Source organism: Periophthalmus magnuspinnatus, chromosome 17, assembly GCF_009829125.3.
Source record: "Periophthalmus magnuspinnatus isolate fPerMag1 chromosome 17, fPerMag1.2.pri, whole genome shotgun sequence".
NCBI lineage: Eukaryota > Metazoa > Chordata > Actinopteri > Gobiiformes > Gobiidae > Periophthalmus > Periophthalmus magnuspinnatus.
The window spans coordinates 2,477,619-2,501,575 of NC_047142.1; the positions used below are offsets into that span (position 1 = coordinate 2,477,619).

Genomic DNA, 23,957 nt, shown 5'->3' on the forward strand with positions numbered 1-23,957 from the left:
GTTTATGACTGAACTGAACTCGTGACTCTTTTGTCTCAGTCCTGACAAATGTGTGAGCTTCTGCTGCTGCTGTATTAAAATATGCAGGAGCAGAAAGAGGCGGTGGCTGAGTGTGTTTCTAACAAAGACTTGTATTATTTGGGTAAACAGCTGGAGAGGCGCGCGTCTGTGCGTCTGTGCGCAGTGGACACGCGCCGCGCAGGACTCACTTCTTCTACGTTTACAGGCAGAGCTGCGTTTCTTGGGAGGCCATGTTTGGGCTGAGTCAGCGCGGGGAGGGTCTGTGCTCAGGTGAGTTACCTGTAGCGCGCGCGGGAAACACCGAGGACGCGGCGGAATGAGAGGGAACCACGGATGGATCACGCGATGTCGGAAAAGACCCCCTTCCTCCCTTCCTTCCTCTCCTTTCCTTTCTTTCCTCGCTTCCTCCCCTCTCCTGCCTCCTCCTCCTCTTCTCTCTGGCCGCAGTTTGTTTTGAAGTGAGCAGCTGAACCCGGCGCAGGGGGAAGTGCTTCCTGATCAGACACAGAATCGCACGGAGAGGCGCGTCTGTCCCATTGACTGACTGCGCACACGCCGCGCTCACTGACGCAGAGTGTGGAGAGACGACAGGGGGGTAAAGCACTGCAAAACCCCCGGCTTCTCCTCCTCTCTCCTCCTCTCTCCTCCTCTCTCCTCTGCGCCACGGAACACGCATCTCTCTATCCACCGGCTGAGAGAGAGAGAGGGAGATGGCCGTGGTGCAGCTCGACACCGGCGGGGAGGACCGTCCGCAGCCCGAGAACGGATTCGTGTCCCCGGAAAACTCGTCGTCGTCGTCGTCGCTGCTCACGCGCATTGACGGCGCCGTGCTGCCTTTTCTCGGGGGATTTGGGAAGTACCAGAAACAGCTGATCGTGCTGACATGGATCCCGGCGATTTTCATTGGATTCAGTCACTATTCAGACAATTTCCTCCTGGCGCAGCCCAATAACACATGCGTCCAGCCCCCTGCCAACCTCAGCAACGTGAGCAGCGGGTTCGCCTCGCTCCTGGACACTGCCTGGACAAACAGCAGCAGCAGCTCCAGACCGGGTTATGTCTCTGCCAACGTGAGCTCCACCACCACCACCAGCAGCACCACCACCTCCAGCATCAGCCTGAATGACAGCGCCAGTGTGCAGTGCAGGTGCAGTGAGTGGACGTTTGAGCTGCACACTGGGCTCGTGGAGAATGTGGTCACCAAGGTAAGAAGCTCCCAGTGATGGACACGCACCAATCCACCCCTCCTCTGCTCTGATGAGGAAAGATTGTCCTCCTGAATAATTAAAGCATCGCAATTTCCTCTGCCATGCTCTTAAGTCTAACAGCTATGTGCTAAAGTCAAAGTTAAAATCAATTGTGTTGTATTATTAAACCTGTATTACTCACCTCATGACATGATGTAACACGGTGGACTGACAGGTCGGGTTGACATAACGTTACTTTTCTATATTCAGGCGGTGGAATAAATACGATACATGTGAAAAGTGGCGTTTAAATACTGAAAGAAGACAATATTTTGCAGGTTTGGAGGTTTATACAGTGTAGAAAACTGCAGGTGGTGTTTAAAAAAGCTCAGGGGAAACCTCCAGCAGATCGTTTTTCACATTTCGGGGAAGATTTCTGTAGCAGTTCTTCAAATTTCTTGTACTGTCGGGTCTATTTACACATAAAAAGAACCTCAGATGAAGAGAAGCTTGAATTTTGATGCAAATATAGCTAAAAAAAAACGGGATGTGACATTTGCAAAGCTCAGGAGAAGCTTGGACAGATTTGGCAAATTGTTCTGTGCAGTTTTTGGCAAGATTTGTGCAGCAGTTCTTCAAAATTCTTGTACTGTCACGTCCAAAAGAACCCAGCACTAAGAGAAGCTTGAATATTGATGCAAATGTAGCTAAAAAAATGACATATAACATCTCCAGATCTGTTCAAGCTTCTCCTGAGCTTTGTAAATTTGTTCTGTGCAGTTTTTTGGGCAAGATTTCTGCAGCAATTCTTCAAATTTCTTGTATTTTTGGTTCATTTACACGTAAAAAAAAGAACCCAACGCAAAGAAAAGCGTGAATTTTAATGCAAAATAAAGCTAAAACATAACATATGACATTTGCAAACCTCAGGAGAAGCTTGAACAGATTCGACAGATTGTTATTCGCTTTTACTGTCAGATTTCTGTTGCAATTCTTCAAACTTCTCGTATTTTCAGGTCCATTTAAAAAAGAACCCAACCCAAAGAGAAGCTTGAATGTTGAGCAAATCCAGACGAAGCGTATGACATTTACAAAAACTCAGAAGAACAGATTTGGCAAATAGTTCTATGCAGGATTTCTGTAGCACGTCTTGAAAACGCCGCGTGAGCTTCTATTGTCAGTTCCATTGAGTTACATGTATTGAAACTGCTGTCGAACTTGATTATGTCACCGCACACACCAGGGAAACCCCCCACACGAGCAGCTGTGTCAGTCTGAGCGGAGAAATACTGCGATAAACGATAAAAACTACTTTGCCACAACCCGAGGAACCCCATTAAACTGATTTTTAAATGTACAGCTTCGTTAAAACGCCTAAACTGCAACAATAATATCGTCTGTGTTCACTCTGCTGTTTATTTTCTCTACAATCTGCAGCTTAAATCTTGTGCAATTGAATAAAAATGGCAAAAAAAGAGCCAAAATATACTGTTCCAGGTTTCATATATGGAGCAATAACTCGATTTTGTGATTATTGTGGCTAAAAATCGGACGATATTTGGGTTTTTCCATGTTCATTGCTGATTATTTAGAATTCAGAGGCCGATAAGCTCTGCCGATATTTTCTGCGTCGATACGTAAGTTCGATTTAGGTTATTTTCCTCATATTAAGTTAAAAAAGTTACATTTACGACAGCCCCTTTTTAAAAACACACAGAGAGAGCAGTTTAGCCACAGTTTGTGCAGTTTTTTTTTTTGCAACAACTAAATATCGGCCTGTCCTGGAGATCGAAGGCCGATAGCTGATACGCTGAAAGTGCAAATATCGGCTCATTGTCACAGACTTATTTTAGATACAGTTGTCTCTCGCTATATCGCGGTTCATCTTTCACGGTCTCGCTGTTTGGTGGATTTTTTTAGCGTAGTTTCACATGTTTTTTTTACATCGTATAAACGTGCATTGTGTCGTGCGTCCTGATTGGCTGTTGGACTGTAGACCATTGTGTCGTGCGTCCTGATTGGCTGTTGGACTGTAGACCATTGTGTCGTGCGTCCTGATTGGCTGTTGGACTGTAGACCATTGTGTCCTGTGTCCTGATTGGCTGTTGGACTGTAGACCATTGTGTCGTGCGTCCTGATTGGCTGTTGGACTGTAGACCATTGTGTCCTGTGTCCTGATTGGCTGTTGGACTGTAGACCATTGTGTTGTGCGTCCTGATTGGCTGTTGGACTGTAGACCATTGTCCATCAGTCTCCTCCGTGCCGTGTCTCCTGTCCAGTACAGAATGTGTTCAGACAAATTTACATAAACGTTGGATCTCAGTGTGACTCTGAAGTGCTGTACGTTTGCAATTTGTTTTCTCCCCGACAAAACCCACAATGTCGATGAAACGTTCTGCACCGACAAAGACGCCTACGAAGGTTTGAACTTTGAGAGAGTTTAAACGAGAGAGAAATGTGAGAAAATGTTAACGCCTGTGTGAGGAAAGTGTATAAAGTGTGTGGTGAGGGGTTTTACAGCAAAAACAGAGAGAATAATGTAAAAAATAAAGCTGATACCTCACGGATTTCGATGGCAGGAGAGCTACAGAGATTGTGCAGAGTTGTCCTTTTGGTCCTCTTCAGAAAACAAGGCCCTCAAAAAGTACAAAATAACTAAAATCCTTTATTATCACATGGCAAATAAATTAAAAATCGCGGTAACATGTTTCAAACTCGAGATTGAACGACTGAAACGCATTGACATGATTTTAACTTTGTCATGTGGTAATAAAAACTTTTATTTTGTACTTTTTGAGTGCATCTTTGGTTTTTTTAACTTTAAATTACAGTCGTCCCTGGTTTATCGCGGGGGTTACGTTCTAAAAAATAACCTGCGAAGTATCAGCTTTATTTTTTACAATTATTCTCTATGTTTTTTGCTGTAAAACCCCTCACCACACACTTTATACACTATCTACGTTAAAACTTATTGCTGCCTTATGTTGTCATCCTTATGTTATGTATTTCCTCCTCCTTTACGCAACAAAACAAAGATTAATTTATCCGTAATGGCGCCCCCTACTGCCGCGTAACTTCTCCCTTCCTTCAGCGTGTCTAGAAGTCCAACCTTTTCTTCTTCCTTGACCATTTGGGCGCGACCGCAGACGCCTTTGTCGCTGCAGAACGTTTCATCGACATTGCGGGTTTTGTCGGCGAGAAAACTTACAAACATACAGCACTTAAGAGTCACACTGCGATCCAACATCCACGAAACAGCGAGACCACGAAAGTTGAACCGCGATTTAACGAGGAACAACTAACTGTATTTGTATTTTTCTTCCACACGTCGCGCCGGATTCACGCTGACAGAGTTTTCCAGCGATAATGAAGCGTTTATGTCGATGTGGGCGACGCCGGGGACGCTCTCCGACGTGACTCATCCGATCGGCGACACGTTTAACGCACAGAAACATGGCGCACATCCACACGCCGCAGTTTCACGTCCGGTTGTTGAATCTGCTGCTTCTAATGGACGATTTAGTCACAAGAGCGTTTGATTTGGAGCAAAGGTCAACCCGGTGCACACTTGAAATAATGCAACACCATCCCTGGACAAACATCTCCCGCCCTGTCGTGACCCAAACCAAACAACAGGATCTAATCAGGATTTCACGTTTTTTTTCAGGGTGATTTTTCGCATCGGGTCAGATACAATCACGGAAATAAGGGAATTACTTCATAACTAACCATCGATGCAGCAGTGTTTACATTTTATATAAGAAACATTGATGTGTCTTTACTCAAAAGTTTGCAGATTTGTCAGTATCGGTTGCGTAACGTTGCATTTCCGTTGCTTTTCCGTTGCATTTCCGTTTCTTTTCCGTGCCCTCATGTTTGAGACTTGTTGTGGGTGGACAGTTTGTAAAATAAATAAAATATAATATACGAGGTCGACTTCAGTTTCACATAAAAGTGAATAAAAAACAAAAACGTTCAGTAAAACACCAAGATGTTCTGTTTGAGCTTGTGTTAAATACCAGGGAGGAGAGGCGGGTACGGCAACAATAATGTATTTTTCACTTATATGTGTCAAAATTACATTATATTAAATCATTATAATTTAAAACTTGTTCTATCTCCTGAACATAAACACTACAAACTTTAAATTAGTCCCATTTAACACAAAAAAAGTAGTTCCAGACAAAAAATGAATAATAATGAAGAAAAAAACATATAAGTCGCAATTTCTTTTACAAAATCCGAGACCGAGAACAGAATACCATGAGGAAATTCTAATAAGAATTTCTATGAAGACTTTCAGACTCTTTTTTTTGGCCAAATTTCAATAAAATCTAATAAACCGTACCATGTTTTCTGGACTATACGTCGCTCTGGAGTATAAGTCGCACCAGACAAATAATGAAGGAAAAAAAACATAAGTTGGACTGGACTATAAATTGCATTTTTTGGGGAATTTATTTTACAAAATTATTTTTACAAAAACGTTTTGGCTGTTTTTTGCAATACAATAAGATTTGAGCTGTAGAGGTTTGAATTAATAACTTTTATGACTCATCTACAAACAACTAAAGTGATTAATTTTGCTACTTATTTATTGCAGCTCATACATTTTATTAATTTAGAATCCCGTATTTTCCGGACTATAGTCGCTCTGGAGTATAAGTCGCACCAGTGAAAAATAAATAATAATGAAGAAAAAACATATAAGTTGCATTTTTGTAGGAAATTTATTTTACAAAATCCAAGACCAAAAACAGACATTTTATCTTTAAAGTCAAGTTCTAATAATAATAATAAAATGTGGAACAACAGGCTGAATATCAGTACATCACGCTAACGTAACACATTTATATTTATTCAGCGACATGAAGCACAGACAGAACTGAACACGTGTCTGGTTTGTTAACGTAAGATATTAACAGTTAATCAGATAAATAAAGCAGAAAAAACAAGCAACAAGTTTACTCTGGATCTCACCCCAAATCAATAAATCCACTGAATTCTTCGTCCTCGGTGTCGCTTCTGAACATTTTACCGTTTTCTTTTAGGGGCGTTTTTGTTCAGTGTTTCTCTTTGTCTTTTAAATCACCGTAATGTTTAAATTTTAAATGTTCAGTGGTTCAGGAGGAGTAGAAACTGGCGACAATAACCAAGATATGGCATTATATAGTTGAATCATTTCACATATAAGTCGCATCTGAGTATAAGTCGCACCCCTGGACAAACTATGAAAAAAGAGACACTTATAGTCCAGAAAATCCGGTACATTTCTTCTTTCCAGACGCTTGCACACGACCCAAGCTGATCATGAACACTTAGAAATCACAGAAACTTTAAAATCTGATTAATTGTACCACTTAAAATACAATATAATGACTTTTGCAGCTTGTATCCTGCTTCTCCGCAACTCCACGTCGCTTTAATGCCATTTCAAACTGTATATATTCAACCTTTACTCATCAAAGTCGCCCGTACGAACCTCCCGTCGTCGCGTACTCAGCTGACGACGGACGATAACCCCTCGGCCTCTCGGGGACCACAGTGAATTGCGTTTTAATCTGGCTCATCTGTCCCGTCTGAAGCCTCCACCGCGGCGTATAATGAAACACGTTATCGCCGATGGTTTTGATGCGAGGCTGAGAGAAGTACGGAGGGGTTGAGTAAAAACGGGTGATGCCCACAGCTCGTCTGCTCACGGCTGATAATGTGGGCCAGTAAAAATCCAACATGAACTGCAGCTGTGGCATTTGAGCCGGCCCATTAGGGAGATGCGTGTGCGTAATTTGGTGGGTGGGGGGACATCGAGACGGCTGATAAAGCGGTTAATACGCAAGGGGCTTCTCCGGATTCTAGTCCCGCAGCTGGACAGGAGGTCAGAAGAGTGAGCGGAGACACGTAGGAGGCGCTGTACGTGAAAAAAACATGGCAAAAATGACAGTTAAAATGCTGTACACCATTGTCCATCAATCTCCTCCGCAGTGTGACTCCGAAGTGCTGTATGTTTGTAAGTTTTCTTCCCGACAAAACCCACAATGTCGATGAAACGTTCAAAAAGGCGGCTACGAAGGTTTTGACTTTGTGTTTAAACGAGAGAGAAATGCGAGAAAATGTTAATGCCTGTTTTTCGCAGCTTTCAGAGGAGTTTTTGTTTCAGTGTGACTCTAAAGTGCTGTGTATTTGCAAGTTTTCCCCCGACAAAACCCACAATGTCCATGAAACGTTCAAATCTGCGAAGGTTTGAACTTTGCGAGAGTTTAAACGAGAGAGAAATGTGAGAAAATGTTAACGCCTGTGTGAGAAAAGTGTATAAAGTGTGTGGTGAGGGGTTTTACAGACAAAAACGTAGCGAATAATTGTAAAAAAAATAAAGCTGATACTTCGCGGATTTCGATTATTGCGGGTTATCTTCGGAACGTGACCCTCGCACCTGAGTTTTTCAACGTAAATGGTCAAATCGCCCTTTTTTTCACTTTTAAGTCACTCAAAGCGCTTTACGTCAAGGAATCACTCACCCATTTATACACCAGTGTATTCAGACACATCTATGACACCAACCCGACCACTCAAGAGCAGGATTTGAACCGGCAACCTTCATATCAGTGGTCAAACGCTCAACCGACTAAGCTACTTTCACAGAGTTTTGTTGTTGAGCAAAATTAGTCTCACCCCAGTGCAGATATATCGTCTAAGCAGCTCTTGAGGTCATATTTGCGTAAGCTGCGTACTGTCTCAATCGAATTATAAAGGGTGATAGTCAGGAATTGTGCGGTTGGCATGCTAGTTGTTGTCATTGTTGATGGTTAAAAGTTATGAAAAGTTGCAAAATAAGTGCTTATAAACTCACTTTTCACAACTTTTAACCATTAAAAACTGGGGAATACCTTTTGGAACACGGCAGATGAACCAGTTTTGTTTTTGTTTTTTTTTATGTTTTTAAGACAATTAGACAATAAGAAAATGATGTAAAGTTATGTCATGATAATTACTACATCAATACTGTAACAATATATATTTTTAGCAGAGTGTTTCCCGTGTGTACGTTTTTGTTATTTTAGTTGTAACATGATAAGATTTGCGCCGTAGAGAGTCGAAAACATCACTTCTACGGCTCATTATCGCTTCATTTTGCCGTTTCTTCTTCTGCTGCAGCTCAGGCCGTCGTCTGTTTAAAAAAAAAATCTCATCTCGTGCTTCCAAATGCGTTATCGTGATGGGCCTTTAAGTTTTGTATTCCCCATTGGCAGGCTGAATAATTGACGATGTTCCGCGGTGCATCCTGATGAGGTTGTTTGCTCTGTTTAGAAACGCTGCGACTTCATTTTACCCGGGAAGACATCACAAGAACGTGGCGCGATTGCAATTGTTCAAAGCTTCCTTCTGCGCCGACAAAAGCCTGAAAGACTCACGAGGAGAACTTTAAAAACATAAAAATAGAAACGCATTTTGTCCCGTGAGCTTTGAGATTCAAAACGGGTTCGATTGACTTTTAACATCAGGACGGATATTTGAATATTTGACGTTTTGAAAAGCAGGTAAAATCGTGCTGTTCTTGAGCGATTAGTCTTTAACGGGGCATTACGTAACTTTTCTGTTGGTAGATCAGCCGTCTCCATGGAGATGTTGTTGCCTGGAACGTCCCGAAGTGCGGCATTAAACTGATTTCTTTCGTTTATTCAGTTGCGGGAGGATTAATTTCGTAATTGTTGCCCCATTTCGAAGGACAATAACTCCCAATAAACCGTCAATACAGAACCACTGAATTGGACTTTGAATTGTTGCATAATGACGTAACTTGCTCCACAAATCTGTCTTTTTGTCCTTGTGACGCTGGGACGTTTTTCTGTTTATTACACGCTCTGCTAACGTTTACTCTGGGGTTATTTATGAATGGCCTCTTGCATCTTTTCTAATCCAGTTTACATCAAAACTCTGCAGTAATTTTGTTGTTTTCTCTGACGTTGACGATGAAATCTTGAATCTTTAAAAAAAAAAATCTGACCTGCAACTTGATCTAGATCACGATAAACGACATTAACAGGATAATTATTAAACCAAGGCAGTTTAATGTCCTCATATGTGACACCGGGAACTTCTAGAGAAAAAAAAAATGTGTTGTGACCTAAAAAAAACCCAAAATGCGTTGCCAGGTCTTAGGAGGTTTTAGGTATTCAGATTAATTCATGATTGTTGTAAAACCATGCGCCGCTGCTAGCAAACTGTGCTATCACCCGTGCAAAATGCTGTTCCGCTAGTGCTAACCTAGCGATAGCAAAGTCGACACAAACACGCACCATTATTCACACAAATCGTAACTAACACAAACTACATTCAATAGTTTATTTCTCATGGGGTGTTTCTTACGATGGATATTTTCAGCTCAAGTTTGTCAAACGATGCAGGATGTTTGTGTCGTAAATGTGCGCGTAAGTCGCTCGTGTTTGCTCTCGGATGCGCGACTTTTTTTCGTCAGGCTCTGCAGATCGGTGGCTCATCTTGTTGGTCTTGTTTTGTTTTTCAAATCCATAATAATTCCACACATCAGACTTCACCTTCTTGAGTGGAGGATATAAATGTGCGGCATAATCTGGATGTAGATTCACTGCCCAGAAGGTACGACGGTGAAGAACCATCCCGATTCAGAACAAGTTTGCATCTAAACGTTGTATTGAAACCGTAAAAATGCCACAGTCTGGTGATGATTATTAAAAAATGCCACGAACGATTAATTGCGGACCTTTTTGATCGCGATTAGCAATATTATCGTATATCGTGATGACGAATCCTCCACCCAAAAAGCCGATTTTAACATATATGAACCATTTGAACGTTACATAATGCTCTGAAAAACACTGGCACGTGGCAAAATGTGCGCTGAGCTGTAAGGAGATTGTGTAAACGTATTAGATTTTATTGAAATCTGTCCAAATAGAGTCTGAAAGGTCCTCGTAGAAATCCTTATTAGTATTTGCTTGTGGTATTCGTTGCTTTTGTACAAATAGCTCCAAATGCCATGTTGACAGTAGCAGCAGCAGAAGTGCAGCTCCGTGACAGGTGCATGTGCGACGGGGGTAGAGGAGGAGGGAGGAGGGTAGAGGAGGAGGGTGGAGGGTAGAGGAGGAGGGAGGAGGGTAGAGGAGGAGGGAGGAGGGTAGAGGAGGAGGGAGGAGGGTAGAGGAGGATGATGGAGGGTAGAGGAGGAGGATGGAGGGTAGAGGAGGATGATGGAGGGTAGAGGAGGAGGGAGGAGGGTAGAGGAGGAGGGAGGAGGGTAGAGGAGAGGGTGGAGGGTAGAGGAGGAGGGAGGAGGGTAGAGGATGAGGATGGAGGGTAGAGGAGAGGGAGGAGGGGGGAGGAGGGTAGAGGAGGAGGGTAGAGGGTAGAGGAGGAGGGTGGAGGGTAGAGGAGGAGGGTAGAGGAGAGGGAGGAGGGGGGAGGAGGGTAGAGGAGGAGGGTAGAGGAGGAGGGTGGAGGGTAGAGGAGGAGGGTAGAGGAGGAGGGTGGAGGGTAGAGGAGGAGGGAGGAGAGTAGAGGAGGAGGGCACTTGTCTTCCCTGACCTCTTCACTTCACTTTCTGACAAGGTCGCTCGGGCGAGAATCACCCGGCTAACCCCAAACGCTACGCTAACAGAATCAGAATTGAGTCGTACTACACTCTACTCTCGCTCTCCGTGTCTCTGTCCCCGCTCCAGCTGACGGGACATCCCAAACGAGGACGTGACGGCAACCAGGAAGTGATGAGTGTGCTGTTCTGTGCGTGTTTGGATTGCACAGGCCCGGACGCGCACGGCGGGGCTTAGGCCGTCCCGTCGACACCTGATCCCTCAAAGGCAGAGCAGCAGAGTGGCAACAACAATGAAACGCCCCTGTCAAAACCTACAATAGACTCTGTTGCGCTTCGTAATGTGGAAATATCAATGAGGGATAACGCTTATGCAATAATAAAGTAAATAAAAGGCGACGTCAGAATAGAATAGGCACGGGATGGGGCTAAACATACACACAGACGATGGGCGCTAATTTAGCCCGCGCGGTCGAATACTGTACCTCAAATTATCTCCTTAATGTGCGTCGTGTCATAACAGATTTAAAACTTGATGCTAATGATACAGAAGTGTTTATTTACTTTATTTGCATGTGTTTTACAGTTTGAAAGTAGGTTTTAAACATGTGTTCTTACTGGAATTGCTGTTTTAATGCCCTACTCTGGAGCTTTTGTCTGAAAAAAGGAAGGAAAAAACACATCGTAAAAGGCTGAAAAGCTGTTATTTCTGTTCAGATGCTGTCGTTGTGTCCTTGGGCAAGATGCATAACTCACCTTGCCCTTTGATTTAAAGAGATTTGAGTGACTTGAAGATGCAAAAGTACTGTATAAAAATGAGCATTTAGTAGTAGTAGTAGTAGTCCTTCCAAATACCACCATTAATTTCACAGTCACACACATACAGTGGGGAAAGCATTTTGCTTTTACTAATAATAAGGAAGTATTTCTTTATTTACATGTGTTTTACTGAGGTGAAAAGTACCTTAAAAACATGTGTACTTACCTTATACTGTATACATACATTTATTTGTTGCAGCTCTTGTTTTTTTGATAGTAGTAGTAGTAGTAGTAGTAATGGTAGTAGTAGTAGTGGTAATAGTAGTGCTAGCAGGGTTATTAGTAGTAGTGGGAATGGTAATAGTGGTAATAGTAGTAGCAATGGCAGTAGTAGTAGTAGGAGTGGTGGCAATAGTAGTGATCGGAGCAGTAGTAGTGGTAATGGGAATGGTAATAGTGGTGGTGGTAGTGGCAGTAGTAGTAGTTGTTGTAGTAGTAGTAAAAAAGTAGTAAAACCCCTCAGACTGTGATGTTCGAGTTGTGCGACGGCGTCCTCTTCGACGGCGTCCTCTTCGACGGCGTCCTCTTCGATGGCGTCCTCTTCGATGGCGGCCTCTGCTCTGACGGGCTGTGAGTGGTTAATGTGGAGGAGCGCCGCTCTAATAGACTCGGCGCTCTCCTCGGGGCGCGCGGTAATTGGACTGGGACAGAATGAGAAGGTATCATTAGTGCGAGCGTTCAGAGTGTTTGACCACAGCGCGAGCGGGACGGGCGAGACGGGCGGGACGAGCGGCCGGAGACGCTCTTTAAAGCCAAGATTAACCTTTTGTCACTTCCCTGGTGGGACATTATGTAATTTTATGTAAGATTCTGAGGCGTTTCATCGTCTAAGGGCAGAGGATGAGACGCCACACGGACACCACGCTCTGATGTCACTGCAGCAGGGTTTAAAGTGTGCAGTACTTTAGGGAGTACATCAAGAAGTGTGCAGTACTTCAGGGAGTACATCAAGAAGTGTGCAGTACTTCAGGGAGTACATCAAGAAGTGTGCAGTACTTCAGGGAGTACATCAAGAAATGGACGAAGTATAAACACAAATCTGTAACTGGAACTAAAGAATTACTTTAACCTACAAATGAATGGAAATAGTAGTAGTAGTGGTAGTAATAGTGGTAATAGCCGTAGTAGTGCTAGTAGTAGTAGTGGTAGTAGTGATGGTAGTAGTCGTAGAAGTAGTAGTGATTGTGGTAGTAGCAGTGTTAGTCATAGACGTAGTAATGGTAGTTGTAGTAGGCGTGGTAATTATAGTGGTAGTGGTGGTAATCATAGAAGTAGTAGTAGTGGTAGTGATAGTGGTAATAGTAGTGGTAGTACTAGTGGTAGAAGTAGTAGTGATGGTGGTGGTAGAAGTAGTAATGGTAGTTGTAGTAGTCGTGGTAGTTATAGTGGTAGTGGTAGTTGTAGAAGTAGTAGTGATAGTAGTAGTGGTAGTAGAAGTGGTAGTTATAGTTGTAGTAGTAGTAGAAGTAGTCGTAGTGGTAGTAAAAGTGGTAATACTAGTAGTGGTAGTAATAATGGTAGCAATAGTGATAGTAATAGTAGTAGTAGTAGTAGTATTCGTCTTTCATCTGTGTGAAATGTAAAAACGGCAGGTGTCAGGTCAGAGGTCAGAGGTGAAGTGTGTAGGTGCTTCAAACAGGCCTTTGAAGCTAAAACAATAGAGGACAACAGACGCGTCGGTGCCTCCAGTTTGAAATATTGGACGATTTGGCAACGTTTGTGTCCAGATCAAAACACTGAGTGATCACAAAACTGTACACAAGGAAGAAGTACTTATTATACTAATTATATACTGGAGCAAGGCAAATCTGCAATACTGCTACTTCATATTGTTGGTGGTGTTTGGAGGGGCTACTACTACTACTACTACTACTACTACTACTACTACTACTACTACTACTACTACTACTACCACTCCTACTTTTTATTTCCATCTAATTCGAGTCTGATTTTGAAGTTTTTACGTGTTTTTTTTTAGCTGATGTTGGTTTGCAGTCGTCCAAAGTTACTCCTCACTTACCGTTTATATTCAGAGCATCACAATTACTCACCAGGATGAGTTTATAAGCACTTTCCACAACTTTAAACTCAGATATTTTTCCTAAATTCTTAAAGATCCCATATTATGCAATATTCTTATCTGTTCTAATGTTATTTCCTCGTCACAAACAGACGTGGAGTTGTGTTTTTTTGTTTAATTCTCACATGTTTAACACACAAACAATCCTGCATATTTAGGCTGAGAAAACACACTATTCCACCTTGTGATGTCATCATGTGGTGATACAGGAAGTGCTCCACAGTGTTTTTAAACTCCACACACCTTCATTTCTACAATCATTTGGATCGTTTCAGCCTTGGAATTACCCGTCTCTACTGAACGAAAGGTAAAAACGTAGCTGGTAACTTCAAGAATACTACCACTTCATGACATCACAAGGTGGAACAGAGCGTTTTGAGCTTTGGAAATGTTACTCAAACATGTGTGAATGAAACAAAACACAACTCCAGGTCTGTTTTTGATGACGTAACAACATTATAACACGGTTTAAACCTCACAAGAGTCAATTTTGTGTATAATAAAGCACATTTAATTGTAGTTTTGCACCTGGAAAAACAACATTTTAAGACTAAAATTATTATTAAACCAAATTGTGCTTATACTGATCCAATTAACCAACTTTTTTCCCTTGTAAATTCGATTGTTTATTTCTTCCCATGCTTAAATTGTTGTGTAAAAGTAGAACAAGTTTTTAAAAATGTACTTTGTCATTTTAACTCCTATCATTTCCATTGACAAAACTATACAGAAGCTTAATAAAAACAATTTAAATATGAGTTTTTGGGAAGTATCGGACGTTTAAACCCAAGTTTTCTCAATTGCCAGACAAACATGTGAAACAATCGTCTGTTTTCTCCTGATTAGCTCGTCGAGTTTTGTTAGTTTTGTTGTTTCACTTGGTCGACGGCGTTTGCGAGTGTCTGATAAACGGCGAGGCCCCTATCGCTGCAGCGGGGGCGTCTCACTCGAACTGCAGTGTAGATGTGAAAGGAGATACTCTGCACCCTGTCCCCTCTGTCCCCTCTGTCCCCTCTGTCTTCTCTGTGCTGTTGTTTACCCAGCTGGTTGACCCCGTCTCGCAATCGCTCCCCTGCATAGAGACACATAATGATTTTTTGTTGGTTTTTTTCTCTCTTAAAGCAGCTTTTCGGTTACGTAAAAACATGAAAACGCCATTATTACAAGACCTTTTCCTTAGTTTTTAGCGTTTATCTCTATATAGATTTTAAAATGTAAACTTAAAGCTCTACTATGCAACTTTTTAGCTGTGAATTTGACTAAAATAAGTGTGTATTTTCGTTTTTTTTGTATTTTTTTTATGTTTTCCTTAGTTTCTAGTGTCTATCTTTTATTACATAGATTTAAAAATGTAAACTTAAAGCTCTAGTATGTCACTTTTTAACTGAGAATTTGACTAAAATAAAAGCGAGTATTTTCGTTTTGGATGTTTTTAAATGTTTTCCTTAGTTTCTAGTGTCTACATTTTTAAATCTATGTAGTAAAAAATGAACTTAAAGCTCTACTATGTAACATTTTAGCTGAAAATTAGACTAAAATAAAAGCGAGTATTTTCGTTTTTCTCAGTTTTTAAATGTTTTCCTTAGTTTTTAGTGTTATCTCTTATTACATAGATTTAAAAATATAAACTTAAAGCTCTACTATGTCACTTTTTAGCTGAGAATTTGACTAAAATAAAAGTGTATTTTCGTTTTGAATGTTTTTATAGCACAGAAAAACAGAATAACATGCGTTTTTACCATGAGTGGGCTTGCATTTCCACAAACCTGACCTGTATTTGACCTGGAGGAGCGCCTGCGTCTGCTTGTTTCCATGGGAATATTGTTCTATTGGCTGTAATATTCCACACTAAGGCATTAAACGGAAGTATGCCTGTAAATGTAAATAAGTCACATTCATTTTACAACTTTAATATTTTATACGACTTTATGAATTAAAAACAAAACCTTACAACTTCAGTAATTAGTGTTGTGATATACTCAAGTAAACAAGTAAAAGTAATCAAATAAAAGTATACGAGTCAAAGTATACGAGTCAAAGTATGCGAGTAAATGTATGATTCAAAGTATACGGGTCAAAGTAAATGAGTCAAAGTATGCGAGTAAATGTATACGAGTCAAAGTATGCGAGTAAATTTATGAGTCAAAGTATGCAAGTAAATGTATACGAGTCAAAGTATGCGAGTCAAAGTATACGAGTCAAAATAAATTAGTCAAAGTATGCGAGTAAATGTATGCGAGTCAAAGTATGCGAGTAAATGTATACGAGTCAAAGTATACGAGTCAAAGAATATGAGTCAAAGTGTGCGAGTAAATGTATGCGAGTAAAAGAGTAAAAGTATGCGAGTAAAAGTAAACAAGTCAAAATAAACAAGTAAAAGTATGCAAATCAAAATATGCGAGTCAAAGTAAAAGTAAACGAGTCAAAGTAGTAGCTCTGTGGGGAGAGTGCTCGTCCTCTGATCTGAAGGTTGCCGGTTCGAATCCTGCTCTCAACATCATTGTCCACTGACCCACAGGTTGTTGGTGCGATTCCAGCTCCCACTGCTGTCATTGTGTCCTTGAGCAAGACACTTAACCTAAAAATATCAAAACTAATTGATTCATTCATTGTAATATATTGATAATAGTAACAGGTAAAAGCTGTTTATATGAAAAACAAACGCACAGGCCGCCATGTTTGAAGACAGTTGTCATGTGACCAGTTTATAATATTGACGTTATATAAAACAAACACATCCTGAACTTGTAGAATCCATGTTTTGGAAGACGAGGCCCCTGACAGTGACACGAGGAGCTGCTTGTGTGCGGCTGATAAAGTTGTGTGCCTTGGGTGTGATAAGTGCTATTTTGTCAGTGGGTGGGACTAGTTTCTGTGTAGGTTTACATACCAAGTGACAGAAGTGTGTCGCGGTGTGTTCCATGTGTCAGCGAGCCGCCAGGAACAGCGCAGACTGACGGACGTGGAGCAGTTTCAGTCTGTCAGCGAGGAAAACAGGAAGTAGCAAATATGGGCAACATGTCATGACACAGAGAACAGCCTTTATCAGCCTGGAGGGTTTGGTTTTTGTGGTGAAATACAACCAAACAATAAAAGTATAAGGTCATTCAACTTTGACAGACTTTGTATTTGAAGATCCTGTAGCTAGTTCAGTTTAATAGACCTGTCACGCTAACAAATACATATTTTTTACAATTATTCTCTATGTTTTTGTCTGTAAAACCCCTCACCACACACTTTATACACTTTTCTCATACAGGCATTAACATTTTCTCACATTTCTCTCTCGTTTAAACACTCATTTTTACTTTATGTTTTTTATATTTATTTTTTATGTTTATTTTTACTTCTTTATTATGTTTTTTATATTTATTTTTTAATTTTTTTTAACTTCTTAATTATGTTTTTTATATTTATTTTTTATTCATTTTTACTTCTTTATTATGTTTTTTATATTCATTTTTAAATTAATTTTTACTTCTTTATTATGTTTTTTATATTTATTTTTTAATTTTTTTTTACTTCTTAATTATGTTTTTTATATTTATTTTTTATTAATTTTTACTTCTTTATTATGTTTTTTATATTCATTTTTTTTAAATTAATTTTTGCTTCTTTATTATGTTTTTTTTTAGCTAAGTGCTGTAGTGCTTTAGGTTTGCAATTTGTTTTCTCCCCGACAAAACCCACAATGTCGATGAAACGTTCTGCACCGACAAAGACGCCTACGAAGGTTTGAACTTTGAGAGAGTTTAAACGAGAGAGAAATGTGAGAAAATGTTAACGCCTGTGTGAGAAAAGTGTATAAAGTGTGTGGTGAGGGGTTTTACAGACAAAAACAGAGAGAATAATGTAAAAAATAAAGCTGATACTTCGCAGATTTCGCTTATTGTGGGTTATTTTTAGAACATAACCCGTCTGATAAACGAGGGACCAGTGTAAATCGATTTAATATATCTTATCAATCGCAGCTATTTGAGAAAGAAAATGCGATTTAGACCAGATTGAAGAAAAAGGAGCGTACCAAAGCCCAGATTTAAGCGTGTTTTCTGTGGATTAACATGTTAAATTCGACTTCTTGGAGGATTTGGGCTTCCCTGATCTAAAAACAACCATTTTTTAATCCAAACAGGCGGCTAGTTGGTTGAGAACGACGTAGAAACCACTATCTGTCCATCCCAAACCGTTTCTTGTCTATCTTGGTGCAATATCAAAGCGAGAGGAGGAACTAAGTAGGTTAAGTTCGATGCCAACTCCATATAATTCCTTCCCAACGTAAACTAACCAAACCTGTACAGCAAGATCGTATTCTTCCAGTTTCATAAGTCATAAAATAAACCCGAACCCTCTTTTCTTTACGTTCACCGCTGCTCTCAACATGTCCGACGCTCCTTCCGTGACCTTATTGTGCTTTTCGATTCAAATCTGTTGAGTAAATCTGGCTGTATCTCTTTTAACGCAGACACTCGCTGAAGCCGCTGTGTTAAAACTTACACTTAGACGTCTGAGAGCCACTGTGCCGGCGCTCTGTTGCTAGGCAGTAACTATGCAGCAGTCTCCTTGTGCTTTTTGCAGTCTGTTCCCCCCCTTTCTTTCCCCTCCCGTCTTTCTATTACCGTGATTGTATTATTTATTAGCCCATCCCAAATCCAACCATCGTTCTTCCTTAGCTTATGCGCCGACGTGTAGCTCGGGGCGGTTTTCATCTTCCTTAATGGGAATCTCTGCGGCGCACTCATCATTTCGGGCTGTACAATCATTTGCCGAACTGGTCAGGGTATTTTAACTACTTCGCGCCGTCCGTCTAATTGTTTTCGGCGGCTTAATAGATTTACATGCGTTTGAATGGACGACTTTGCAGTTCATCGCTTACAAATGAGCGAGACGGGGCTGACGTTGAGTAATACTATAAGTGAAGAGATTGTGGGCGCTGATGATTGGACTCAAACGGATGGGATTGTGAGAAATAGTTGCGTCTCATTTGAGCTCAGATGTGCTGCTAAAGTTGTTCAGATTCTCAAACTTTGGATTTGAGAGTAATTGCGGTGAACAGGACGCCGAACGTGAATGTACTTTGGCGTTTAAGCGATAGATTTTATATATAAACGGACAGAGCTAACCTGCTAGCTGTGCTTTCGGCTTTATCGACTCTGGCTCCAGTTCGCTTTCTATTGGAAAAACTGTCAGACTTGTCATTTTGGTCTTAAATGTTCGTATTGACCAGATGGAAATTAGACTAAATCTAAGTAAATCTGCTGTAAAGCGTCTCTTCTTTTATGATATTTATGCATTTACACATGATCCCCGTTAAAATAAACCAATAAACTAAACTAAAACTGCCTCATCCTGATATTTTTTTTTCATTATTGTGTCTGTAAATCAAGATATGAACATTAACCCTTTAAGGACTGAGCACATTATAGACCATTATATCTCGCCGAGACGGTTTTTCTTTTTTTTTTTAGCCATAAAAATCATGTTAAAGGAAGTATCAGCCTGTACTTTTGCCTTTTTTCATACAACTTCCTCTATTTTACTCCTCTATCCATCCGTATTTTTCCTTTTGACACATCGAATAACCGACTGGGAGAATCCTGTTAGCACCTGCGCTCTGATTGGTCGTCTTCGAGGGCGACGTAAGCACATGACCGTAATGATAGTAACATATTTAAAGAGCCTCATGTCTTCGCTTTGAGACGCAGTTTGAATTTACATGAAGCACAATCGGTTGCGGAGTTACGGTGATGGAAAATCCACAACCGCGAGTCTAACGGCGACGACAGCATCCGGCGCTTTAGAGGTAATAACGGACAAACCAGACGCCTGCGTTCCCCTGATAAACGGTGCTGCAGGTGGAAAGGGACGTTACCTAAACCACAATATTCATGTAAAACGACTTAAAAAAAGAAACAAGTCTGCTAATTTCTGCGTTAGAAAACTGCGGCATCCAATGGGAGCTGACGTCGCCGTAAACGTCATCACAACAACTTCTATGGATAGCTGCACGTCACGCTAAAAAGAAGCGGATTTTTTTCCCCGTTTGTACCAAAATGACGGAAGCGACGCTGCCAAATCCTACGAGTATCAGCGATTAAGAAAGTAAAATTGAAGAATAAGTAAGACTAAATAAGTATGTCACAGTGAAGGTGAAAACGGGGATTGATCGGCAAAATGGCGTCTTGAAAATAAGTGATTAAAGATTACACAAACATGAATCACACTGGTCCCTCGTTTATCGTTCTAAAAATAACCCGCAATAGACGAAATCCGTGAAGTATCAGCTTTATTTTTTACATTATTCTCTCTGTTTTTGTCTGTAAAACCCCTCACCACACACTTTATACACTTTTCTCACACAGGCGTTAACATTCTCCCTGGAAATAAATTTTATTAAAGCCAAAGGAACCACATTTCCATGGAAACAGGCCAAGTAACAGTCAGGTTTGTGGAGATGCGAGCCCACTCACAGTATAGACACATGTTTTTTTCTATTTTTTTGTGTAATAAAAGCGTCCGAAATGAAGAACATCATTTTTTTTGGTCTGTTTTTGGCTAAAGAGTTACACGGTGGGGCTTTAAATACAATTAGCTCAGTTAATTTAGCAGATTTAACATGTGCAGTGGTCCCTCGTTTATCTCAGGGGTCACGTTCTAAAAATAACCCGCGATAAGCAAAATCCGCGAAGTATCAGCTTTATTTTTTACATTATTCTCTATGTTTTTGTCTGTAAAACCCCTCACCACACACTTTATACACTTTTCTCACACAGGCATTAACATTTTCTCACATTTCTCTCTCGTTTAAACTCAAAGTTCAAACCTTCGTAGGCGTCTTTTTGAACGATCGACATTGTGGGTTTTGTCGGGGAGAAAACAAATTGCAAACATACAGCACTTCAGAGTCACACCTTTAATAATATAAATTCACGTGCTTGGGTGTCCTCCTTCTTTGTCAAAATGCATGTGAACTTCCAAAGCAACATCCCAAACCAACCTTTAAATTACAAAATGTTTAAGAATTCTTTCACGTCAGCCTCTCACTTTAGTAACAACGATTTCCCAGGAAGCCATTTTGTTTTTAAATTACTTCTTTTACATCAACACAACAGTTGATTAGAGAGTGATCTTTAATTACAGAAAATAAACATCAAGATTAGAAGTTCAAACCTTCGTAGGTGCCTTTTTGAACGTTTCATCGACATTGTGGGTTTTGTCGGGGAGAAAACAAATTGCAAACGTACAGCACTTCAGAGTCACACTGCGATCCGACGTTTATGTAAATCTGGCAGTCCCTTAGCCAATCGGGACGCAGAACACGCCACGTCTTTATTAAACACGTCAACTTTGAACCTGGGAGTTGCGTTTCACACTCACGCTCCTGCACTGTACTCGACTCAGCCAAGAACCTTCACTACTAAACTATTCATGACATGGAAATGACGCCTCCTTGTATTCCGCTGCCTGTCACGACCACGCACTCTCTCCCCTCTACTCGCCGCCCCGTCACCACCTCCGCATCTGTGTATTCCTCCACTCAGAGCTACAGTGCCTCCTTTCACTTTCCCCCGCTCCTCCGCTCCCCCCTTTGGCCTTCACTATTGATTGCACAAGAGGAACTAGTTTGCCTGGCTCAGTGTCTTTGAGTTGCTGACAGCGATACTGAACGTGTGAATGAGTGGCATGCCTGGATCATGTGATGGCGCCGTGGCTCTCGGTAATCCCGGAGCGTTCCATTCGGAGCTGGTCACTGTGGCAGAGGTTATGGGAGGTTAAAGCTCCTTGGGAAAAATCCGAAAGGGCAAAACTGCGTGATGTTTTAGTGAGATACTGCTAGGCCTGTCGTGATAATTACTATATTGACTTATCTTTCAGTACGTGATAGATGGAATAATAGTTTTTGGGGGTGAATATTTATCACGAGGACTTTTTCTTTGCCGTAGTGGGATATTTTTGGTAGGTTTTTTTTGGAATATCATAAGATTTGAGCTGTAGAAAGTTGAATAAATAACTTTTTATGACTTAATATAGCTACAAACCAGTTATTTAAGTGTTTTATTCTGCAATTTTGTTATTTAAGCTCATGTTTTTTGACAATATTGTACATTTAGAATAGCTTTTTAGTAGATAATATTATCATTTATTGCCTTTATTTACTTCAGTAATATATCGTGACAGGTCTATACTGTAGATATCTGATTGAAACTCCTGTAAAGTCATAGATTATTTATATAAATGGACATAGCTAACCCGCTTGCTGCTTCGTTCCAAACAGGAAGTGATCACGTGCGCACTTCCGGCTCCATCGACTCTTGCTCCGATTCACTTTACTTAGAAAAATTGTCACGTCTTTCTCGCTGTAACTGCTGCTGGTGTTTTTATTTCACTATTGTGTCTGTAAATCAAGATATGAACATTAAAAACAGACGAATCAGGCGCCTTCTTTCCCCGAGGTCACTCCCGCTAGCGTTAGCAACAGGTTTGATTGACGGCGTTGCTTAGCGCCTGCTCCCTGCTCAACCAAAGGGCGTTACCTTCAACAGCCTCGCTTTGGATTGGCTCTTTGGTTGCTATGATACTCGCAGTCAGAATTCCTAATATGGAACGTTGCTTCAAATTAGCCGCTATAACTGCTAGCCTTGATTAGCTTAATTTGACTGGAGCTGGACGCTTAATCCACTTCTTTATACCGTGTATGTGTAAAGTACAATTTAAACATAAGATCTGTCTCATCTAGATAAAATGAGCTAAATAAATCAATGCTAATGTCATATACTGAACGATAAGCTAACCTGCTAGCTGCCGCGTTCCAAACAGGAAGTGATTATGTGTGCACTTCCTGGCTCCATTTCCTTGTCTAGGTGTAAGTGCCCAGACCACATGCCATTTCAGTTCATAAATCTGATGCGACGTATGTTGTAAAAAGAAGAAATAGTGAAATAAATGTTTGGGTTTGTCGTGTGATCCTTCAGCCGTCAGATCCAGGTGTGATCCGGAGCTTTGGTCGCGTTGACGGAATGGAATTTTTCTTTTGCTGTGAATGTTTGGGTTTGTTGAAGAGATAAACTGATGTTGGATGTTGTTGACTCAGGACTGTACGAGCCAGAGTCCAAATTGTTCAAGTGTAAAATGGGTCAAGGCCACGTCCTTAAATGTCCCAGTGCTCGTGTGAGTCAATACAACAAGGTCAAAGTCTGCTGTTATTATTATTATTTTACAAACTGGACTTAGACCTGTCACAGTCATTATTATATCCACTTATTATTCACTACAGGACTGATGGAATAGGGTTTTTTGGGGGGCACTGTGTATCGTGGGGAACTTTTTCTTTCCTTACTGTTGTTTTCCTGCTCTACGATTAGATTTAAATTTAAAAAGGTTGAATAAATAACTTTTAGGACTCATTACAGATACAGACTGCTAACATGCTGCATTCTGCTATTTATTTATTGCTGTTTTTAATTCTTTTTACAATATTTTTTTCTTATTTTATTCATTTATTTATTTTATGTATTTATTTATTTATATTTTTATTTATTTGTATTTATTTATTTAATGTATTTATTTAGTTATATATTTATTTATTTATATTTTTATTTTTATTTATTTGTATTTATTTATTATTATTATTATTTTAGCAATATTTTACTTGTAGACTAGTTTTTGGAGATAATTCTACTTTATTATGTCTGTGGCATAAATTAGACAAATTTAGGAATGGGACAATAAACAATAATATCATTTATTCTGATAAAAAGGGTCGACAATAATCGTTCGTGGGACATTTTATATAATCACGATAATCGGCAACAAAGATAATCATCATTATATCAGCAGAATGTGCAGAACAAAGCTACTTATCAACAGGGAAGTCAACAGGACTCTCTTCCTATTTAATTTGTATTACGGGGGGCCCATGTGAGACGTTGTGCCCCGGGCCCCTAAATTTCAGTTGACGGCCCTGTTCATACACAATATTCTTCACTAGATTGTAGTTTTTTTCACTGATAACAAAGTACAAGACTATAACATTTCTTAATCTTTCATAAAATTATAATTATTCATATCCATAACATTTTCAACTGTCATCAACTTTAATCAGTATCGTGATATAATCGTTAATCGTAATTATTTTGGCTTTGATGATCTTCACACAAAATTTCAGTATCATCCCATGTAGGAATAAGTTTCTGACAGTTTAAAATGTTCTGAATATGAATAATTGTAATTTTAATCTCATGAATCATAAATTCCACGTTTAAAGAACCGTTATAGTCATGAGCAGGGCCGT

The 23,957-nt window shown here is 40.3% G+C and overlaps 1 protein-coding gene across 1 annotated transcript in view; it reads left to right on the forward strand.

Annotated features, from left to right (window-relative positions):
• Positions 1-243: 243 nt before the first annotated feature.
• The window catches only part of LOC117385237 (solute carrier family 22 member 23-like), a 111,047-nt gene continuing 87,333 nt past the window's right edge, over positions 244-23,957 (forward strand). Inside the window, exon 1 of the mRNA XM_033982508.2 lies at positions 244-1,226. Within this exon, the coding sequence (XP_033838399.1) occupies positions 732-1,226 (495 nt within the window). The 5' untranslated portion in view covers positions 244-731. The remainder of the gene's footprint in view (positions 1,227-23,957) is intronic.